The 22,586-nt window shown below is 40.1% G+C and overlaps 1 protein-coding gene across 1 annotated transcript in view; it reads right to left on the bottom strand.

Annotated features, from left to right (window-relative positions):
- vwf (von Willebrand factor) overlaps positions 1-20,558 on the bottom strand; it is a 58,368-nt gene extending 37,810 nt beyond the window's left edge. The window contains exons 1-27 of the mRNA XM_057837203.1: positions 20,311-20,558; positions 20,183-20,234; positions 19,235-19,378; positions 18,973-19,075; positions 17,412-17,620; positions 16,703-16,824; positions 16,265-16,484; positions 15,985-16,107; positions 15,813-15,924; positions 15,704-15,750; positions 15,428-15,564; positions 13,312-13,450; positions 7,909-8,009; positions 7,629-7,824; positions 7,209-7,424; positions 6,070-6,316; positions 4,479-4,570; positions 4,130-4,281; positions 3,643-3,746; positions 3,433-3,571; positions 3,218-3,352; positions 2,493-2,639; positions 2,287-2,427; positions 2,105-2,203; positions 948-1,104; positions 564-731; positions 230-365 (exon numbers count right to left, since the gene is read on the bottom strand). Of these exons, the coding sequence (XP_057693186.1) occupies positions 230-365; positions 564-731; positions 948-1,104; positions 2,105-2,203; positions 2,287-2,427; positions 2,493-2,639; positions 3,218-3,352; positions 3,433-3,571; positions 3,643-3,746; positions 4,130-4,281; positions 4,479-4,570; positions 6,070-6,316; positions 7,209-7,424; positions 7,629-7,824; positions 7,909-8,009; positions 13,312-13,450; positions 15,428-15,564; positions 15,704-15,750; positions 15,813-15,924; positions 15,985-16,107; positions 16,265-16,484; positions 16,703-16,824; positions 17,412-17,620; positions 18,973-19,075; positions 19,235-19,378; positions 20,183-20,234; positions 20,311-20,316 (3,644 nt within the window). The 5' untranslated portion in view covers positions 20,317-20,558. The remainder of the gene's footprint in view (positions 1-229; positions 366-563; positions 732-947; positions 1,105-2,104; positions 2,204-2,286; positions 2,428-2,492; positions 2,640-3,217; positions 3,353-3,432; positions 3,572-3,642; positions 3,747-4,129; positions 4,282-4,478; positions 4,571-6,069; positions 6,317-7,208; positions 7,425-7,628; positions 7,825-7,908; positions 8,010-13,311; positions 13,451-15,427; positions 15,565-15,703; positions 15,751-15,812; positions 15,925-15,984; positions 16,108-16,264; positions 16,485-16,702; positions 16,825-17,411; positions 17,621-18,972; positions 19,076-19,234; positions 19,379-20,182; positions 20,235-20,310) is intronic.
- Positions 20,559-22,586: the final 2,028 nt, after the last annotated feature.

The raw sequence follows: 22,586 nt of genomic DNA, 5'->3' as shown, positions 1-22,586 counted from the left end.
GGATATACTGGAGTCAGATTTGAAACTAAGTGTGCCGCTTTCGTTAAAGATTTTGCTGTGTGATTGAACGCACCCTGAGAATTCTGAAAAGCACCCTGAAAAGTTTTGTCTGTCGACTCTTGTTTTTTCTCAAAGCTCCCAGAACAGAAAACAAACTGGTAGCGTTGTGGGAGCGTGGTTACGAGTCAACACCAGCAAACCCTAAGAAGGACCCACTAGTTACTCTTACCATATTTTGCAGTGGGCGGGGTCATTACGACTTAAGATGACTTTGTTGCCATGGGAGATTCTTTGACCCTCATGGATGCACACCTGACACTGAGTGGGCTCAACACACCTCATGGCCACCTCGTCTAACAGCTGACCTAAGAACAAAATGTCGAATATAAGGCACATTAACAGTTCTGAGATTCTAAACAGAAATAAAAGAGGACATAATAGTGTTGCCGTGTACTACAGTTTAAAAATTGCTTCAATGCCATTTGTGAGCAAACAGACACACCAATTTCATAATATGTCTTCTTTAAGATAGAAAATTTAATGGAGGTGAGTATGTTAGACACCTGGGGGGCAGTAAGCGTGACATCCTTCCACACATTCCAGAGAGCAATGGAGGGGATTGGGGTGTTGACAGGTGATGGGACAGGCAGGGCCACATGCGTTGTACCGCCACTGGCATAACTCCTCTCCTGTCGCCGCACTTTTTGGGTTCAATTCCTCACAGCTCATCGCTATGGAGAAAAAAGTTTTCACCGTCATTTGTGGCTATTGCATTCATTGTTTTTTTTTTTTTGTCTGATACGCATTTTATAAAACGACGGTGCAACAATATCCTGGCCCATGGAAAAGTAACATCACACGCACGTCAAAATACTGCTTTAGATTAAATCAGATCATGCTGCTGCTAAAAGGGACCAGAGAGAATCGAAGATGTTCATCACACTCACGGCAAAGCTCATTGGATCTCCAGCTGACAGCTACACCCTTTTGCGAACAAGCATGAGCGTAGGCTGCGATGACATCACAAAAACAAGCACAGTCAGCCACTGATGGACAGGTGCAAGCCGCCTCCACGCACATTTGTAAGTATGGCTCTGGATTCACCTAAATACAGATGAAAGCGAGAAACAACACTGAGCACATGAATTACGTACATCCGTGAAGTTAGCCCCCCCATCAGATGCAAATTTATAGAAAAATCTCATTTGTTTGTGCTGGTTTGTGCTGAAAAAAAATTTGTTTGTGCTGCTATCGTTTTTGCGATAATAATTCTTTTACAAGTCAGTCTGGGGTCAACCAGCCCCCCCATTTTGATTAAAAATGGCTAGAAATAGTGTCCATCGTTTGTTCTACGTTTGTGCTGGTTTGTAATGTAAACATTTTTAGTTTGTGCTATCGTTTTTGAGATATTAATTTCAAGTGATGACATAACGCAGCTCCCTATTTATTGCAAATGGGCCCGAAATGGTTTTATTCGTTTATGCTACGTTTGTGCTGTAAAAGTTTTTGTATATGCTGCTATTGTTTTATTGAGTTATTAATTTCGATTAATGACGTCAATCGCAATACCTCCGTCGCGGCTAGCAAAGCGTACCAAATCTCTCAATAACAGAGGGATGTCCCAACAACTACCACAAACAAATGGTACCTCATCAGGTCGATTTTTCAGTAAATGGGGGGCTTGAGATATTAGTTTCGAGTGATGACGTTCAGCCATTTTTTGAACCTCAGATTGAACTATAAAAGAATTAATATTTCAAAGAACAAACTAAAACATTTTCAGCACAAACCTAGTCCAAATAAATGACATTTTTTTCTATAAATTTGTGTCTGATGGGGGGCCAACTTCATGGAGGTCAATTATGTAGATGCAGTACATTCACACAAGTCACAAAATCCAAAACAAATGCCTGAGCGGATAATTATTCAATTTAAATGATACTAGCAGATGGTAAGCAGATGCAAATTCCCATTTGGAGTGACAACACATTACTGTTAGTCCATCATTATCCAAACTAAGAAAAAAATGTTACTACTGCATTGGCTTTCAATCCAGGTTTTTATAGACTTAATGTAAAGGAATCTTTTGCCCAATTGGACTCACATGGCTGTTGCAATCTTTGAAGAGGTGACCAGTGAGCACACGGCACGACTGCTCAACCGTTACCAGTTTGACAATGTTGTCATTGCAGGGAGTTTGTACCTGTAAATATAAAATACAGTGCAACATTGCAGTGTAATACAGTAAGTATTTGAAGATCCCTTCCACAAAAGCATAAACGTTACCTGTGTGACATCAGCGCACCTAGGAGCAACCTTCCAAGAGTTCCCAAAGTGCAAAGAGTCCACCTCTAGCTGATTGTTACTGCTGACTAGGTCATTATTCACGTTCCCGTCGAAGTTGCCGCACAAACCACACACCCGACTCTACACATACAGATAGTTAGTCAATGGGTACAAAAAACATTGCATGTGTAATAACACAGCCGTACCTTGTATTCAGCTGCAATGTGGACCATGAGGTTGGTACCCCGGTCCCAACTGAGTGAAATGTGTTTCCCGAGCAAGAGCGTATAAAATTGACCTGATCGGATGATCTCCACCTGTGCACTCTGGGGTACTGGAGTCTTCATCTTCACCTAAGCAAGGACCAAAACATGTAAATGAGACAAAAATGTTCCAAATGCACCAGAAATGCAAGTTCACTGTATATCATATTTATTTGTATATATTATTGTTATTATTATTATTATTATAAACGTTATTAAAATATTTTAATTTCAAGGAAAACTCAAGATACCACAGTGTGCAAGCAGTTAGCACATGAACAGTTCAGAGTTTGCGCTTCCAAATGAAAGTTCCAGAATTTCTGTATCAATTTTCCATGTTTTCCTGGTACTTGAATGTTCATTTTCAAAGGACTGCGACTTCCTCATGCATTGCCAAAATAGCTGTAAATGTGATTTTTAATTGCTGTCTTTATGTGGTCTGTAAATGACAAGCAAGCATGGTCCTAAGACAACTAGAATAGGCTCAACGCTGCAACCCATGTGAAGTTAAGTGGTATATATAATGGACGGATAAACGGAAAACTCAAGTATTTAGGTGCTGCATTTTGAACATAACATTGTGTCAAGACAGTATGAAGAAAGCAAATTTGTGCATGGTAAAATTTGTGTAGAGAGAGGTTCGCTATTAACTCTTTTTTAATGATTACCTCGCCATTTTGCATTACAATCAATCCCCCTTCGTAGTAGACTAACACAGACTTGGCACAGCGATGTCCAACAATGCCACAGGCTTCGTTCTCCACAAGAACTCTGAAGTTCCCCTCTTCTCCATTACACATGTTCTGTGGGCAAGGAAAGTATAAAGGACGGACTAAGTGGTGTAAAAAAGGACATGAAATACTTCGTTTTCAACTTGTCTTACCTGGACAAGGACATACTGGCAGAGACCAGCAAAGGAGTACTTAAGGCCATCAAAGGTGATGTAATGCGACTCCCCCACAGTGCGGCACACTCCATTGCAAAATTTCTGGGTGCAGCGCCACTTCCTGTTCTCACATACGCTGGGGGAAAAAAATCAACATAAAATGTCATGTCACTGCCATGAAGAACATAGACATAAAAATCTGTTTACCAAGTGTTGCAGTCCACCGGTATGCTTTGCCCTGACTGATAAGGTCTATTGTTATGGTAGCATGGACACTGCTCTGGCACAATGCAGCCTCCTTTATGGCGTACCTGAAATATCAGTCAGTTAGATGATTGCCTTTATTCAGTACTTTATCAATATAGGAAATACTGTTTTCTTATATCTTTGTTTCAAGCTAGAAAAAAACAAACAAACAAAACTGTGCTCTCTTGTCTTTGTCAAGAGATGAGCTGCTGAATTCTGCAACAATTGTAAGTTGCTGGTATTATTTTTAGGAAGACCAGAGAATTCATTAGAATTAAAGTTTTTTTTTTTTTTTTTACTTGTTTCTTTTAGAACTAAATTAACTTGGTGGGTGCCCAAAAATGCATTGTTTTGATATTGCTGAGCAGTTCAATTCCCTTTGCCTTCCAGGGCTTAATTTCTAAAATACAAGTACAACAATTGCCCAGATGAAGCTACTACTACTTACTGTGCCTGGTGGACAGAGGCAACCAGGGATACAGGCAAGAGAGACGCAGGGGAAGTCTACATTCTTGCAGTTTCTGGCGCATTCCAGGCCTTTTTCTCCCACATCACACTTTGCATGGACCAGTGGCGGGGAACATGGTGTAGAGCGCCTTTCTGCAAGTGCAAACGCAAATAAGAGTGTCACAATTAGTGCAGTTGGTCACAGCATGTTTATTAGCTTTGTATTACTTGATTATTATCATTAACATGATTGGGCAGGGGTGCTAAATAATCATTTTCAAGTGAATTTAAAAAGCCACAGTTTGTTTTAAAAAAAAGATCCAATTTATTTGAAGCATTTAGGATTTCACCTCTGGAGGGTGCCAAGTCGTCGTAGAAAAGATCAGACAACAAATTGCTCATTTCTCCGGCGCTGCAGCGCATGGACCCATTCTCACAGTAGCTGTAAACACATTAAAAGAATTACCCCTTGGTCCAATTAGTTACAAATGTACTTTGAAAAATGAAATCTTAAAAAAAAAAAAAAAAAAAATTAAGAACTCAGAATGAAACGCTGTAGTGTGCTCTGGCATGTCACTGAATAGAATGTCTGCAGTTTGGACCATGGTAAAGCAAAGATACACTGGAGTTGTAATGTGGAACAAGGGCGTAGGTTTGCATAGGGACAGTAGGGACATAACACTACCAACTTTTTCGGATGCTCAAATGGTCCCCACCAACTTTTAAGCAACCGTATTTGCATTGTATAATAACTTCAGTTATATAAGTAATTTTGATTCATTTCCCATGTGTTAAAAGTATAGAATTGACCCTACCAATATAAGTGAATTATTTTCATTATGTTTAGACTTATATTTACCCCTTTTGACTTGCTGAATGTGCCAGTCCACCCCCTCACCCCCCTAAACGCACGTTTGATTGGCTACAACACCGCTTCCTAAGCCCCCTTCGAAAGAGAGGAATATTAGATTTTCTTTTTTCGGCCAGCAGCACCAGTAGCCACTGCAAGTAATCTGAAAAGACGTCAATGTTGTGAGGTGGGGAACATACCGCAAATTTTGCTACTGAAAGTCTGACCTTCATCAGAGTTAGCATAACATTAAACTGTTAATTTTCTAACAGGCAAAACGAGTAGGATGCTGCTTGGAGAGAAATGTCCACCTGTATGTTTTTTACTGTTCACATTAAGAGAAATGTAGTGAATCGAGGTTTACCCCCTTCTCCCGAATTGTCATTTTAATTTTTCTATGTGGGCTTAAAGCAGCCCAAAGGAGCTTTCATTTTTTGTTGAGTTTGGCTGTGCTTGTGGACAAAAGCAGTAGTGTTTTGCCTGAAGGAAGGCTCAATTTTTATTTATTTTTGTTATTGCCTGACTGAAGTTTTTCAGTTAATGCCTTTATTTAGACAGACAATGTTGAGAGTTCTTAAAACAAATGTTTATTTTTTGCATTCCTGGATTGTTAAGAGATAAATAACAAGTTTGTATTTATTGTGTAGGTTAATATAATTGAAGTCATTTTCAAATATTGCAATTTAAATTTGCTAATACAATCCAGACATCTATTCTGAAGGTTTTAAAGTAGTTTTTGAAAACAGGTTTGAATCGAACGGTGTCATTTACCTGAAGCAACACAAATGAAAGTTAGTACAATTCAGTACATTTATTTTGCATTGGTCATTTAGACTATCAAGTAATTGGATTCGTATTTGTGAGAAATGTTTTCTTGACCCCCGTTGACCCAATCTGTTTGGTCTTATTAATATCCCGTCCTCAGTTATAACGTCCCTACCAAAGTTGAGACCTTGATAATGAGTGATGTAGAACTACACTGACTGTGTCATAGATTACCAAAAGTGCGACAGAATAATATAAAACCAATTTGTTTTTGACATAGCTCTTATCATCAGTGTATGCATTAACTGTATGTTAAGCCCACATACCAAATGCTGCTGTGGTCAGCATAGAAGTCATTCGGCTGGTAAAGCTGTCCATCATGCAGGCACGTGCACAGGTCTGCCGTCACACACTCACCGGAGTCGCTCAAGTACTTTCCGGCAGGGCAAAAACAGCCCTCCTCACATACACGCTCTCCTACACAACCGGCTTCTGGTCCGGACAGGGAGCGACAAGTGCGGTCGCATATGCTTCCGCAGGCCTCGTATACTTGGCCTCTGGTGCACTCCATCTCTGTTGATTGAAGTCACTATTTTTTAGGATGTCTCATCCTGATAATGTATTGCAGTACTGACAAAAATCTTGGGATATTGGACCTTTGGGTGAAATGGTGTTTGATCTATGACGATACCCCTACATTTTCTGGTTTATTTTGATTTGGTATTGAAACAGTCTGTTAGGGCCTCCACCCCTCCTTCTTGAGTCCTGCCTCAGGAAAGGTGAGTTTTGCCTGATTACAGGTCGAATGTCAGACGGGTGGAGCGGCCAGCTGTGAGCAATCGGCATCAACCAGCTTAAGAGCCCGGCGGATGCACCACCATGTCGCCCGAACAACTTGTCTGTTTTCCACGTCAGTTGGTTCTCGCATCCCTAGTATATCTATTGACTTTGACCACCGGCTCACGATATCTTTTCATTGTTTTTAGAGCCTGATCAGCACGCCCCTCGTCGGATACTTCTGCCAACCCATTGACCTGTCAAAACCCCCAGCTGACAGCTACACACGTGGCATCCACAGTGCTCACCACAACCACTCCGCCTCCTGCCTTGCTCGAAGCTCCAGACCCAAATAAACGAGACTTCTCTCGCTCACTCGTGTTTTGTCACGTTGTCTGCGTTGGGATCCCCCCACCAGTTCCGCGATCCCTAACACAGTCCTCTTCATATTGTTCAATTTTTTGACCTCAAGAAAGCTGGGCGACGCCTCACCATTGTTAAATAGGTGTACAACTCATCATTGAGAAGCTTCAAAAAGGATGTTCTCAGAGTGGGTATAGAGGTCAAATTAGGCTCACATCACTAAGTTAGTAGAGTTTTCAAAATGTATCCTAAAATTTCACCTGCAAGCCTAATATCCCTTTTACTTCTTGTACATAGGTTCAATATGAGTGAGAAGTGCATTTACGGCAAAGCGATGGAGAACGCCAGTGGAGCAGCACCCCTCTCGAGGTGCAGGCAGCTGCGTAGGAGGCCAGGGCAGAGCAGAGGCATTCCTCGCCATCACCACATGAACAAACATCGTGACGACAGAACCGCTGGAAGGGAGCCGGGTTGACCAAGAAGTGGCATGGGACGAACACATCTGACATCATCATTGAGCAGCCTTCTTCTGCATATCGAACTGAAGAAAAATATCACTGCATTTTTTTTTTTAAATCAAATCAGATGTTACTGTAAAAAGAAATATGGAAGATGAGTTTGATATGTTAGGGTTTAAACTGTTAATATAGGAACTGAAGTGGAGGTTATTAGTCATAAATTATTGCTATTTGCGACAGGTTTTGTTGCTGGTGAGGGATAGTCTAGACTTGATGGGTGTGTTCACCTCTTTTGGGGTTGACAGCACAGGGATCCGTCGCAGCTTTGTGGGTGGGACTGCAGTCACCGTTGATTCTCCAGGAGTGGCCAAATGCCAGCGGGCTTGCCTCGACCATCCCGGACGCGGACAAGAAGTCATCGCCTTGGTTACCATTGTAGTTACCGCAGAGACCACAAGTCCGCCCTGCCCATCGTGGTCCAAGCTGCAAATCGGTGAGTGGTGTTTTAGGACTTCCATACAAGCTTCTCACAGAATTTTAAAAGGTGCCATTAGTGATTTATCGCACCTTTAAGAGCACCCGGCCTCTCCCATCCCAATCAAGATGCAGGTGATCTCCAAATTTTAGATGCACAGATGACTGGACAAATCTCTGGATATGCAGTTTACCTAGAATCATTGATTTGCATTTTCATTTTATTTAATAAAATACCTATTTAAATTTTATTTTTATTTATTTTATTTTTTTTTGTAATTAAAAACATCATAAGGATTTGTAGTGGTTACCCCACCTCTTGCTCAAAGTTGGCTGGGCAAGGAGAAGCTGACTCGCCATTTAGACCCACTATAGAAAGTAAATTTCATAGTATTTACTGTAACTCATTGCCACCGATTGACAAAGATAATTCATTTACACTGGGAGCGAATATTTGCTGCCAGCCTCTCCAAGTCATAATGGATTGAACATCTAGTGCCGTCAATGGCAGCCATTGTTAAAGTTTAATGAGTGCCTTATAAGGGGTTATGAATGACTCACAAGCCCCTCCTTTTCAATCCTCATTAAAAACACTCAGGCAGTCAATTGTAAAAGTCAAACATGTTCATGTGTGCCCAACATGGGTTACTGAAATTGAATGAGGTGGATGGGCCAACTTCATGCAGGTGAACAACAACTGGAGTTGTGTTGCACATATGTACAATTTTTCTCATATATATTTCACCATTATGAAAATGACAAGGAATACATCATAACCATGATGTAATTTCCAGATAAACAGTTAGGCTTCTTCAGTTTTTCTTGGTATTTAATAGGGGTGCACGATATCCATTTTTTAAAACCGATACGATATCGATAACTTCCTGCTTTTCCAGGCCGATACGGATACAATAACCGATAATACTGTATATAAATAATTTTTAAATGTCTATTTACCTGAGTAGATTTGCCTTTGACCTAAACAGAATTTTCATGATGACATGAACATTATTATATTGAACAAAACAAAGACAAGAACAGTTTTGACTAGGGTTGTTCCGATCATGTTTTTTTGCTCCCGATCCGATACCGATCATTTTAGTTTGAGTATCTGCCGATCCCGATATTTCCTGATCCGATTGCTTTTTTTTCTCCTGATTCAATTCCAATTATTCTCGATAATTTTTCCCGATCATATACATTTTGGCAATGCATTAATAAAAAAATGAATAAAACTCGGACGAATATATACATTCAATATACAGTACATAAGTACTGTATTTGTTTATTATGACAATAAATCCTCAAGATGGCATTTACATTATTAACATTCTTTCTGTGAGAGGGATCCATGGATAGAAAGACTTGTGACTGTATATTGTGACTAAATATTGCCATCTAGTGTATTTGTTGAGCTTTCAGTAAATGATACTGCAGCCATGCCCCAATGCATGATGGGAAGTGGAACCATGATGGGAAGTAAAACCATGACTGTGCGTCGTGCTACCAATGGATATATCTTCTCTGCTTTGGGAAATAACTTAAGGTGTTAAGACAAACATCAATTGCCACCTTGCTTCCCCACATTGCTTCCCATGATATTTCTAATCATAGGGAGAGGGATTGCAAGGTTATAGCCAAATGTAGAAAATGCCAAAATTCACTCTACTCATTCTGCGCTGCCTTTTATCTCTCTATATAGCTAAAACGGCGTCATTACAGATTGAGCGCGACAATGAGTGAAAGGGTCGTGCAGCGCATATATGAATAGTGTTAAATATTTAAAGTGACACATTTTTTAATAAAATAATTGCTGCCGTTATCGGGATATTTTTGATAACCCTACCTTAAGCCTAAATTAAAGACTCTGGATGAGTGTAACATATTATGTCTGTAACGTTAAATACAATTAGAAAACAATTTAATTAAAATATATATACAGTGGGGAGAACAAGTATTTGATACACTGCCAATATGGCAGTGTATCAAATACTTGTTCTCCCCACTGTATATTAAAAAAAGGCATGGCCGATATTTTTTTGCCGATTCCGATACTTTGAAAATGACTTGATCGGACCCGATCGATCGGCATCACATCTCTAGTTTTGACTTCAAATAAAGTGCCCATACTTATTTTTTCATAAATATAATTTCAATCTTGGTCCATGAAACAACTTTCTTAACCTAGCAATTATAGGACAGTAAGCCCATCAATAACCAAAAGGCCTCTGAAGAACTTAACACTGAAGGATGCATACATTCGCTAATTGCCATAGTAAGGTTTATCACTCATTTATAGAAAAATACAGCCTCTAGAACAGTAACAAAACTTTGCATACTGGAAAAACAGGAGTGAAAACCTACACACACATCCCAATCCACTGACACCATGCCAAAAATATTATATATTATATACTATTAGGCTCCTCTTCAACTAATAATTTTGTAAATTCCTCATCCGTTTTACAAAAAGTGATATTTGCTGACGATACAAATTTGTTCTTTTCCCACAAAAATCCAACTGCACTTCAGCAAATCGTGAATAGTAAATTAGAGAAAATAGACATGGTTAAAATGTAATACACTCTCTCTAAACATCAATAAAACAAATTGCTTAGGTTTTCACACCCATAAAAAACAAGTCATTAAACAAATCTGCCTAAACATAAACGGAGAAAACATTGAAAGAGTCGGCTCTACAAAATTCCTGGGGGTCCATATTGATGAGTACCTCAATTTTCAAAAACATATTGATAATCTTACAAATAAATTGTCTAAATATGTTGCTGTTTTTCAAACTGAGACATTATCTCCCACTCTCTGCACTTCTCATTCTGCATAAATCTTTATTTGAACCACATTTACACTACTGTAATATCATATGGTGCAACGCATATCCAACTTATCTAAAAAAAAAAAAAAAAAAAGCTTGAAATAATGCAGAAAAAAAATTATATGAGCCCTAACATGGTCTGAGTTTAATGCTCCAACAAAAAGAATTTTTCACCGCCACCACCTTCTGAGGCTTAAAGACCACAACTATTATCAAAATGCTTGTGTAATGTATCATATCATCTAAAAACTAAACCATAAATTATGTGACCTCATACCAATCTGTACTCGTAAGCACACATATACTACCAGAAGAAAAAAAATCTAATCACTGGGGAAAAAAGAAAGCTAAAGTGTACAAGCTTCAGCATTGTGTGCAGAGGACCAGAGATTTGGAATGAATTTGACGAAACACTTAAAATGTCACACTCCATCTATTCTCCATCTTCAAGAAAAAACTCAAAACTCATATATGCTAATTCTTTGAATCACATTACTAAGGTGTCGCATATCAAATCCAATGTAACCTGAATTTTGAAATTGTTCATAGTTAATTGTATCTACAGTGGGGCAAAAAAGAATTTAGTCAACCACTAATTGTGCAAGTCCTCCCACTTGAAAATATTAGAGAGGCCTGTCAACATGGGTAAACCTCAACCATGAGAGACAGAAAGTGGAAAGAAACCCAGAAAATCACATTGTTTGATTTTTAAAGAATTTATTTGCAAATCATGGTGGAAAATAAGTATTTGGTCAATATCAAAAATTAATCTCAATCCTTTGTAATGTACCCTTTGTTGGCAATAAGGGAGACCAAACGTTTTCTGTAAGTCTTCACAAGCTTTTCAGACACTGTTGCTAGTATTTTGGCCCATTTTTCCATGATGATCTCCTCTAGAGCAGTGATGTTTTGGGGCTGTCGTTGGGCAACATGGACTTTCAACTCCCTCCACAGATTTTCAATGGGGTTGAGATCTATAGACTGGCTAGGCCACTCCAGGACCTTGAAATGCTTCTTACAAAGCCACTCCTTTGTTGCCCTGGCTGTGTGTTTGGGATAATTGTCATGCTGAAAGACCCAGCCACATCTCATCTTCAATGCCCTTGCTGATGGAAGGAGATTTTCACTCAAAATCTCTCGATACATGGCCCCATTCATTTTTTCCTTTACAAAGATCAGTCGTCCTGGTCTCTTTGCAGAAAAACAGCCCCAAAGCATGATGTTTTCACCCCATGCTTCACAGTGGGTATGGTGTTCTTCGGATGTAATTCAGTATTTTTTCTCCTCCAAACACAAGAACCTGTATTTCTACCAAAAAGTTCTAATTTGGTTTCATCTGACCATAACACATTCTCCCAGTCCTCTTCTGGATCATCCAAATGCTCTCTAGCGAACCGCAGACGGGCCTGGACGTGTACTGGCTTCAGCAGGGGGACACATCTGTCAGTGCAGGATTTGAGTCCCTGACGGCGCCTTGTGTTACTGATAGTAGCCTTTGTTACTGTGGTCCCAGCTCTCTGTAGGTCATTCACTAGGTCCCCCCGTGTGGTACTGGGATTTTTGCTCACTGTTCTTGTTATCATTTTGACGCCACGGGGTGAGACCTTGCATGGAGCCCCAGATCGAGGGAGATTATCAGTGGTCTTTTATGTCTTCCATTTTCTAATAATTGCTCCAACAGTTGATTTCTTTACACCAAGCGTTTTACCTATTGAAGATTCAGTCTTCCCAGCCTGGTGCAGGTCTACAATTTTGTCTCTGGTGTCTTCGACAGCTCTTTCGTCTTGGCCATAGTGGAGTTTGGAGTGTGACTGACTGAGGTGCTGGACAGGTGTCTTTTCTACCGATAATGAGTTAAAACAGGTGCCATTAATGCAGGTAATGAGTGGAGCCTCGTTAGACCTCGTTAGACTTCGTTAGAAGTTAGACCTCTTTGAGAGCCACAAATCTTGCTTGTTTGTAGGTGACCAAATACTTATTTTCCACTGTAATTTGGAATTAAATTCTTTAAAAATCAAACAATGTGATTTTCCGGGTTTTTTCCCACATTCTGTCTCTCATGGTTGAGGTTTACACATGTTGACAATTACACGCCTCTCTAATCTTTTCAAGTAGGAGAACTTGCACAATTGGTGGTTGACTAAATACTTATTTGCCCCACTGTATGTGTACGGGTGTGTGTGTAAGTGTATGTTGTCCAACTGGGCCCCTGCTAAAAGCTTTAAATAGCTTCTTTGGAATGTCATTTTCGCACATCTTATAGGAATAGAATGCATATGACCAAGTACTGCATATCTTGATATGTGAATAAACTGAACTGAAACTGAAATAATGTTATCAAATTTATTGGGATGACGTCATAATTCCTATTATTGGGCCGATAATTATCGGACTGATAGTTATCCTGCACCTCTAGTACTTAATTGTGTAGTGAGCCTGTTTTGGTCAAAAGTTAAGTGCAGTCCCTCATATTAGAATTTACAAAAATCTGTTTCTGTACTCTGCTCAGTAACCGTGATTGTTGCAGTCATCTCATTGACTTGAATGCATAAGCATGGACAGAGGTCTCTACTCTCTGAATTCTCAAATTACACCAAATACATTCATGTTTATCACAGTCATTTGGTGACAAAAGGCAGCTGCTCCCAATCAAAATGCCATACCGTGGTACATTGGGGTCTGGATATCCATGCCGTTGACAGAAACCACTCCCCCATGCTTTAATTTCACTGTCATGTCCTCCAGTGTGGGCAGGCTCAGGGTCACGGAACGCGTACACACAGCTTCCTTATCATCTGCGCACTGCAAGTGAAAGCAAACAGTTCAACAATATAGTGACAAACCCAGAGAGTGACTGAAAGAAACCGCTGAGTCATTTTTCTGCCAAATGTGAGTTCTTATGTAATATTATCTGTCTTAGCCGTCATGTTAGGGATGCTATCACTTTCAGGTCATAAATCTATAAAATAATAAACAGCATGTCGTAAACCTAAGACCACTGACAAGGATCGTCTGGATTCACAGGCATAAGGAGACATGTTTAAGGAGGACACAAGGTATAGAAAATCAGGGCACATGCTGCCTACTTCATATATCGCCAATGGTAAACTGAAACAGCGTGTGGGGAGGAAAATATTTTCCATTCGCTCCACGCTAGTAAGGTGCAAATTTGGCAGATGGAAGTCAGCCCATCTCCTATGACAAAAGCATCAGTCAAAAGGCCTCACTTTGACAGCTTTCTGCATAAACACATAGAACAGCCCAACAATTCTCCACATGACCAGTATCGCATATGATTATCTGCAATATAATCATAACAGCACCTGCCAATCCAGTCATATTGCTCCAATGACAGTATCCATGTATATTAGACTCATTTTGGCAACAAGCTATGACAAATAAATCGAATTCCATCATGCACAAATAATGCCAACTTTTGATTTAGCATGACTAATTCACAAAAAAGATACCTCATGTTGTATTCCCTTCTATTATTATTCATGGTTCAATTGAGCGATAAATATTTTCAATGTTTTCATTAAAAATCCATTATGATGGCTGCCGTTACTCAGCTGAAACAATCCAATTTCGACACAATACTAAAAAAAACATTCCATATTTCCACTTCTCCCCGAAATTCAGTTTGTACACAGACAAAAAACATTCTTATTGCCGTACAACTGCGGAAGTGTTTGTACTCACGTTTCAGGTTCAAGATGACCGAAGTCAAGCTCGCGAGCCACCCCGCCAAAAAAACTTTTCTGACATCGTCAGAGAAAATTTTGAAAACGAGGCAGTCAGGTGGTTCATTAATTACAGTACGGCATAAATGTGTGAGATATGGTGCAACAATGACGGTTTGCTGGACCGACACCATTAGAAAGACAGACAGATAGACAGCTTGAAGGCTAGCCATGAATAGTGATCAGTGGGCAGCGCATTTCTGACTCTGAGTCGCATACCTTGTATTGACCCTACATCCTTCGTACATACTTCACCCACGGAACTAATGTGGGGGATGTTGTGTTCCGTAAGATAACTTTTTGTCGTGTACGTTTCCGGTGTTCTGACAAATTTTGCAACCCATCAAAAATTGCTACCTTGCGGTTTTGCGCATGCGCGTAACGTTAAAAATGGCCGCGAATGCAGCGATTCCAAAGTAAACACTACAAACTTTCTTTAAAGAAAGGAATATTTACTTAAGTTTGATCATGTAAAGACATGTACAAAAGTTCTCAAACACATCTTACCATGTTAGCTGCACACAGCAACTGCACCCCATGCTCTCACTGTTAACGACTTCGCCGTGTCGTTAAGTATTAATTTACACCATTTTCGTGTTGCACATGTATGTTTATGATGTATCTAGTTTAGTTAGCACCTTTGGATAACATTGACAGTCCAATTGAATGTAAAAGAGGGCTTTTTCAGTGCCACAAAAGCTTTGGGAGCAAAATTTTATAAGGGAGCAAATTTTGACAGAACACCGGCAGAGAGAGTATAGACACGAGCGGCCGAACACAACACACGAACTCAACAAGTAACAAGACTCACATCATCCACTACAACCTAATATTTATAAAAACACACGATATTGGCGCTAACTACAACTCAAATGTGGCTGTAAGATTTTTTTTTGAAAATACTTTTTAGCCACATTGGCTAGACTGTTTATGACCCAGTGCCGAATGGACGCTTGACTTAATAATGTTTATTACATGCCATCATGTCTAACATAGATTTATAGGATTCGAGTTATAAAATGTGGGTTTCTTTTACCTGCACATTTTCAATAATGACAGAAAAGTCCTGTTGGTTACAGTCTTGGGCCAGCAGGTACTGACATGGACCCGTGAAGGTGAAGAATTTGTTGTCGAAGGTCTTGTAGTGGGACTGACCCACCACTAAGCACTCACCTGCACAGCAGATTAAACCACAAAATGCAAACCGCGCACACAACCAACATAAAATACTACACATTTCATTAGGTACACTTGCAAAATAAGACCCAATAAAGGATCTAAATTATACAGGCATTGGAAAATCATTTCTCACCAGGGCAACCTTCATTTGTGCATTCCCACGAGCCATGCCGACAAACACTGCGGAATAAAGCACCAAATTTGTGGCTATTATCTTGCACGTTTTGTGTGTGTCCACTTACCAGGTGTTACAGTCCTGAGAGATGGTGGAGCCAGGAGGGAAGTGTCGCCCCATGTGCACGCAGGAACACTGTGACACCTCTACACAGCGGTTACCGTCCAATACTTTACCCACTGAAAAGTGCATAAACATTCATACACATGGACATAAAGTTGAAGGTGTTTGTGAGTTACCAGGGCATGTGCATCCATCCACGCACTCTTCTTTGCAGACCTCCTGAATGTTGAGACTGTGGCAAGTTGTGGAACAGGACTTGGTGCATTCACTGTAATGCATTCCAATAGGACATCTGGGAACTAATCACAAAACACATGCTCATACTTTTATATTCAGTGGTAGGAAGTAACAAAGTACAAATGCTAAATGACTGATTGGATTGAAGTAGTCTTTTCCATGTGTGGACACAATCAATGTGCTTATTTCACGTAACTTAAAAACAATCCACTGACTTACAGCATTCGCTCTCCTGCTGCCAACCACGTAAAAGCATGCCGTGGGCATGGCATGTGCGAGCGTACTCAAGAAGGACTGGACAGTAGCAGTCTTCGCTGTCGCCCTGGCCGCAGTGGCATGCATCCTCCTGGCAAAGGGCCAAGAAGGCCTCATTTGATACCAAGTGGGCGCATCGCAGGAACAAGGGGGATGTTTGCAACACGCTGCAACTAGAGAGAAGCTACAAAAAAAAGATACAGGGATATTATTTACTTAGAAAGCACTTATCTCTGTCTACGGTTGCAAAATATTAGCAATAAACTGGCTGCAGATATCTTCCATATTTTCCATGTTTTGATTTCATTTGCACACACATCATTCTGTAATCTCAGTCAAGGATATGAAGGTTTTCTAAATTATTTTCACTTTTTTTTTAATGTGTGTCTGTATCTGACTGACCTCTGAGGTTTCTTTGGAGCTATTGCAAGACAAACTGGGAATGGAAACTCGTCTGCAGGCTTGACTTGGCCCCTTCACCGCCCATGAATTAGCAAAGTCATAGCTATCCTCAGTGAGGAATCCTGAAATGACGCACAACACATAAAGAAGTCGACAGCTTCCTCATTAATCTCTTGCTGCCACAGCTCTTTGTTTTGGTTAAAGGTTTTTCTTTAACCTGTTATCTTTTCCTGTATGGAATAGCTTCTCTTCCTGTTTCTCAGCCCTGGTGACTCAAACTATTTCCGAAATTCCAAGAAAAAAATGAACACCCTTTTATATCGTTCTAAAGCATAGCCTAATCTGAACATGTTTGCAACATTACAAGTAAGAAAACGCATGATCGTTATCCTGTGCGATTATCCTGTGGTGTAGGGTGCATTAAGACAGATTTTTCCTCCCCAATATTCACGGACAATGATTGAATCTGACCATCTCTAATATTTACAAATGCAAATTCCTTTAAAGAAGTCTGGGTGACTTGCTCCAAGGTTTATGGTTGGTGTGCTTTATTGGTCATCAAAGTATGCCACACACTTAAACAACTGTAAGAACAAATGTCTTGATTATTCCATGTCTTGTGTAGGATCTCTCACATTTTTACTAAACAAATATCTAAGCTGTTAAGAAATTGGCAGATGAATAAAAGTCTACAATATAGAGCACATACCTTCTTGAGCAGTGTATTCATCAGCTGTCATTGCATTGAAGTTACCACACAGGCCACATGTGTGGTTGGCATGATTTTTGGTGAGCGTAACGGCAACATTGCCCACGTTGTCAATAGTGACCGTGAAGCCAAATTCTTCGCTCCACAGCTTGTAGAAGCCCAGCTCCTGGCCCGCAAACACAGCGTGTGATGCGTACGGCAGAGGAAGACTGCAAAGCGATATGCAACAAAACAGTAAGATATAGTCTCTACAGCGGGGGTCCTCATCCGCGGACCGGTACCGATCCGTGCCACATTTGCTACCCGGCCACACAGAAATAATATTTTATTAACGACCGCATTCCGGCCGAATTAACTTTGGTCTGTGCCCCTGCTTAACACATCAATATCCCTGTCTACTCTAGATATAATACTACAGTATAGATTGTCGTCATAGAAATCCATTGATTAGACTGCAAGCTGTACATCTTGTTTTGTATATATAATATATCTATGTGCGCTTGCCCTCCATAATGTATGACGAGGCCCCGGGCACAGCACATTTGTTCCCCCACACTAGCGAAAATGACTGGAAAACAGACGTCTTTGGAGAGATTTTTTATGGCGAAAAAGGGCACCTGACGAGCCAGAAGATGAGCCTAAAACCTCGAAGACCCACGAACTGCAAGGGAGTGGATACGTGACCCGTTTGTGAATAAACCAAGTGATTCGAGCATGTCTGTGCAACAGGAGGATCAGCTTGTACAGATCGCAAATGACGGTGACCTTAAACGTACATTTGAGACAATTAAAGTCATACCGGAATATCCTGACAGCGCTACGAGAACACTGAAAACCTTGCTACAATTTCCAACATCGCATCTTTGTGAAGCGGGCTTCTTAATTAATGCTTAACGACACGGTGAAGGCATTAACGGTGAGAGAGCGGTGTGCAGCTAACATGGCAGGATGGGTCTGAGGAGAACTTTTGTCCATCCACGGTCAAACGTAAGTTAATATTCCTTTCTTTAAGAGAGTTTGTAGTGTTTACTTTGGAAACGCTGCATTCGCGGCCATTTTTAATGTTACGCGCATGCGCAGAACCGCATAGTTGCAGTTTTTCATGGGTTGCAAAATTTGTCAAAACACCGGTCCGTAAAAAAAAAGATATATACCTTGTAATCACAAACAAGTATCCTTGCGCAAGATACTGAGCCCCAATATTCTCCTGATTCTGTCACCAGTATAGGAAAGAGAAGAGAGTTAAAGTGCTTTGAGTTCCTCATTATTATTTACTAAAATTTTATTCATATTAAATCATTTTGAGTAATAATTTAGTGAAACTTAACTGCCTCGTGTTACTTATTATATTTCTATTTGCAGTCAAAACAATTGTTGAACTTGTTTTCCTGTATTACACGTGAACAAATTGTTGCAATCAGTTTCCTCAAACCATTTCAGTTGAACAAACTCATCGGGTTTTGCAATCTGCAAATGATCTTCATTTTGGACGACCAGTAGATGTATTCAGTACAGCCTATATGTCCTTATGTTTTTTAGGTTTTCTGACATCAAGCTATACCTTTTTTCTGACTGTGATAGCTTTCCGTCAACAGACAGATGTAGCTCAAAGACCTCTCCAAGAAACAATGTAACACCAGTTCTTTTCCCCCCGGCGAAATCACCTGCAGTTGAACCATATTGGAGGTTAGTTTATTTCTGCCATGGCAAAATCACACATGAATCACAAAAGTAAGTTAATGCTCAGTGATTAAAGAATGGAAGTGGATGTGTGCAACTTGCTTAGCACACCAGTGCACCGCATCTTCGTTAGGCTCACCTACCCAGAAGCGTGAAAGAACGACTTCTGCAGTCCCCGGCCAGCAGGTAGCTGCAGTCCCCAGGAAACTCGTACAAAACCCCATCGAAGGTGTGAACATGGTGTCGTCCAAAGAGGCTGCATCTCCCCGTCATACTTGCCGTGCATTCTGCACACCCATAAATATTACATATTCAGACCACTGTTATTAACACCACAAATATGAAAAAATCCTCCTTTTATGTGGTGACCTATTTTAGAGCTTTTGAACAATAATAAAGAACATTATTCGTTGGAAGTGTCTTCTTTTTGGTTAATACTTATAACTGGATGTGTTTCGGCTCTATTCATCATTTGTAAATGTGTATCTTTGTGTATTTAAACAAAACAAAACCAACACAAAATTCACTCAATATTCCTCCATTTGAAAGTTGAACAATTAGTCACCATTTCCACCCATCAAGACAAAAGTAAAAACACTCCAACTTTCGCTCGCCGATCTGCCACTAAAGCCAGTTAGCATTATACTGTAAAGCCAAAACTTTCACCGATCTGCCGCTAACGCCAGTTACCAATATACTGTATAGCCCACTCTTTCTATTTATTTCCAAATGACAACCATTGTGAAGCACCATGAATAACGCGGCTAACCATAACCGTGCATTTGCATGAAAGACAAGCAGGTGCTAATTCAGACAGCCAACCGGAGAGGAGGCAATTTTGAGGGAAAAACAAGGAACAAAAAATGTTAATATCAATTGTTAAATTAACTGTCAGCTACTTTAATCATCAATGTAATCATGACTTGTCAACTAATCTTAGAAGCCCTCATGTGAACTGGAGCTTATTTCCACTTGACTTGGAGCGAAAAGTAGGGATACACCCCGGATTGTTCACCAGTTATTTGCAGAGCAAATACAGACAGCATCGAAATTCATTAACTCAGAAATAATGATTGGGTTTTTTCACCCACCTGACAGACAGAGCAGAAGCCAAATTCCCCTAAACCACCTGCTTGCACACAACTGAAACACAAACACAATGACATGCTTAATTCTCATGATCCTCTTAAATCAATTTCCTGAAACATAGGTCCTGTACCTCCATGGCTCCACACTCGACTAATCCACGAATCTTGCAAAAAAAAAAAAAAAAAAAAAAAAAAGTGTACTAAAATCCTCCAAAAATGCTACTCTTTCAGCCTTTACATGGTGGTGCAGCGTAACAGTCTGTATCACATAACAGGCTCAACTGAGAATGGGGTCAAAAATTAAAAAGCCCCACTCATGGATTCTTAATTTATATTAAGGAAAGTCCTTCCCACCCATTTATCGCTGTTTTAACATCCTCCTTCTTACACCAGGTTATGTCAGGAAGGTCAGAATATCAGTCCGTGCATGTAGAGCGACACCATCAGACCGCCTCAGTGAGACAATACCAGGATATGCCCACTGATGTTCTGGCTGAGTGATTAGTCTGCTGGTACAAGCATGTGTCAGTGCCAACCCAAACAATTGTGCTACAAAACACACGGACGGGGAAGATATCTCACGCGAGAAACTGAGTTTGGTCGCTACGTGCCCAAACACATGACAAATTTATGCCAAAAATTGCACACAAACAATGGGAACAAGTTCTCTGGAAAACCTGAAAACATCACCTATCAGCTGGAGAAAGAATCAGCAGCCTGGAGGTAGGTAAAAAAAAATATCCTGTTAATCTTCCAAAATTCACAAAGTAATCCCCCACAATTTGGTGGTTCATGATTCAATCCCTGTTTTCTTCTCTTTCTAAAGTAAGAGTCTTTGTCACATGTGTGTGAATAAAGGTATAATTACAGTGTTGTGTACCATCACGCTGCCCTTTTGAAAAAAAAAAGAAGTGTAGATCTGTTGGCTGTATACTGAAATGAACTGTTCTACATCTAAGTTCAAAGGTCAACTCTAGGCTCCAGCATTCCAGTGTGGAGTTTGCATGTTCTCCTCATCACTAGTGACTATTTTGTAGCTTCATCACACATTATAAAAATGGGCATATAAGATTTACTTAAAGGGATAGAAAACACGTGCATCCTTGCAGAAAGAAACTTTTTAAAATAAAAACACAGAATTTCTTTTTTTCGATGTGTAATAGCGTGAAACATGTAAATAAAGGCCTATATTTCCCAGAAGTAGACATAATAGTCATTGTCAGACAATTTTAAATGTCAGTATTATTTTAGCCAATAATATATGAGTATCTCAGAATGTCTTACCATGCTGTCACACATTGACTACCAACTGTGCTTCGTGCGGCTGCTGGGAAAAACATGTTTTATTGGACCCAGGAAGTGAAATGGGCTTTCTCTGTCTCAGAGAGAGGCAGGAGAGACAGACTGAACAGGTAAAGAAACTCTAAAATGCATGTGCCTATTTTCCTGGCTGCTATTGAACTCTTTCAAATGTATCAGCTTTTATGTGCTTTATTCGCGTGGCGTTACTGCGTCCGGCTCACCACACATTGGCTGTGCTCATAAACGGTGTCATTTTTTCGTGTTTAAGTATTAGTTTTTCCATTATCAAAGCTCTGAGAAATGTGTGATATGCATACTTTAATATTTTGTGCAACAGGTAATTCATACTTGGTGTGGTCTATTGCTTTAAGAAAAAAATGTCAGAAGGTGTGTAGTACATTGAATATTTGAGACCAAATGGGTTCCTTGAAGACTCTCCAACTAGTCCACAAAACAGCGGGCGTTGTGGAAAGGACGGACACGTTCGTTCGTTCGTTCTGTTTGAACAAATTGAGACTATTTCTCGCAGGGGGCTAATGCCTATTCTTAAAACTGTGGTCTCGCAAGGTCAGGAAAGGAAAAAAAAGAGCCCAAACCCCTATCCCACTTCACTAATATACCCCATGACAAATATTTGCATTTTCTTTGTTCTCTTTCCGGCCCAGAAGGAGGAGAATGACCCCAGAGGTTGAGGTGTCATAATTACTGTGCAGACTCCATGGGGCTGCTGGCCGCCCCCTGCCAATTGGCATTCTATTTTAATGCATATATACCTGTGTCATCAAGATGCAATCATTGTATAATGCAACTACTTTTGAAAAGAGCTAGTACGATGTACTCAAAAAAGGAGACATCCTGTTTAGTTTCCCCCAAAAGGTTGGTACCATTTGTGCCTAACTGATTAAATCATTACAAAATTAATTATATCAAATTATACATGACTAATAACTCTGCACATTCAGCACAAATGTTCGTGTGAATGCTTGTTTGTTGATGTGTCCTGGCTGACGACTAGTCAAGGGGGTGCTCTCCATAAGTATATTGGAGTAGGCATAGGCGGAGTTTGACTTTTTGGGCAGGGGGTTCACAACATGTTGATGACCCA

The sequence above is a fragment of the Corythoichthys intestinalis genome, chromosome 5 (assembly GCF_030265065.1).
Source record: "Corythoichthys intestinalis isolate RoL2023-P3 chromosome 5, ASM3026506v1, whole genome shotgun sequence".
NCBI lineage: Eukaryota > Metazoa > Chordata > Actinopteri > Syngnathiformes > Syngnathidae > Corythoichthys > Corythoichthys intestinalis.
Note: the sequence above shows the minus strand (reverse complement) of the source record. Positions and strands in the feature narration are given on the sequence as shown.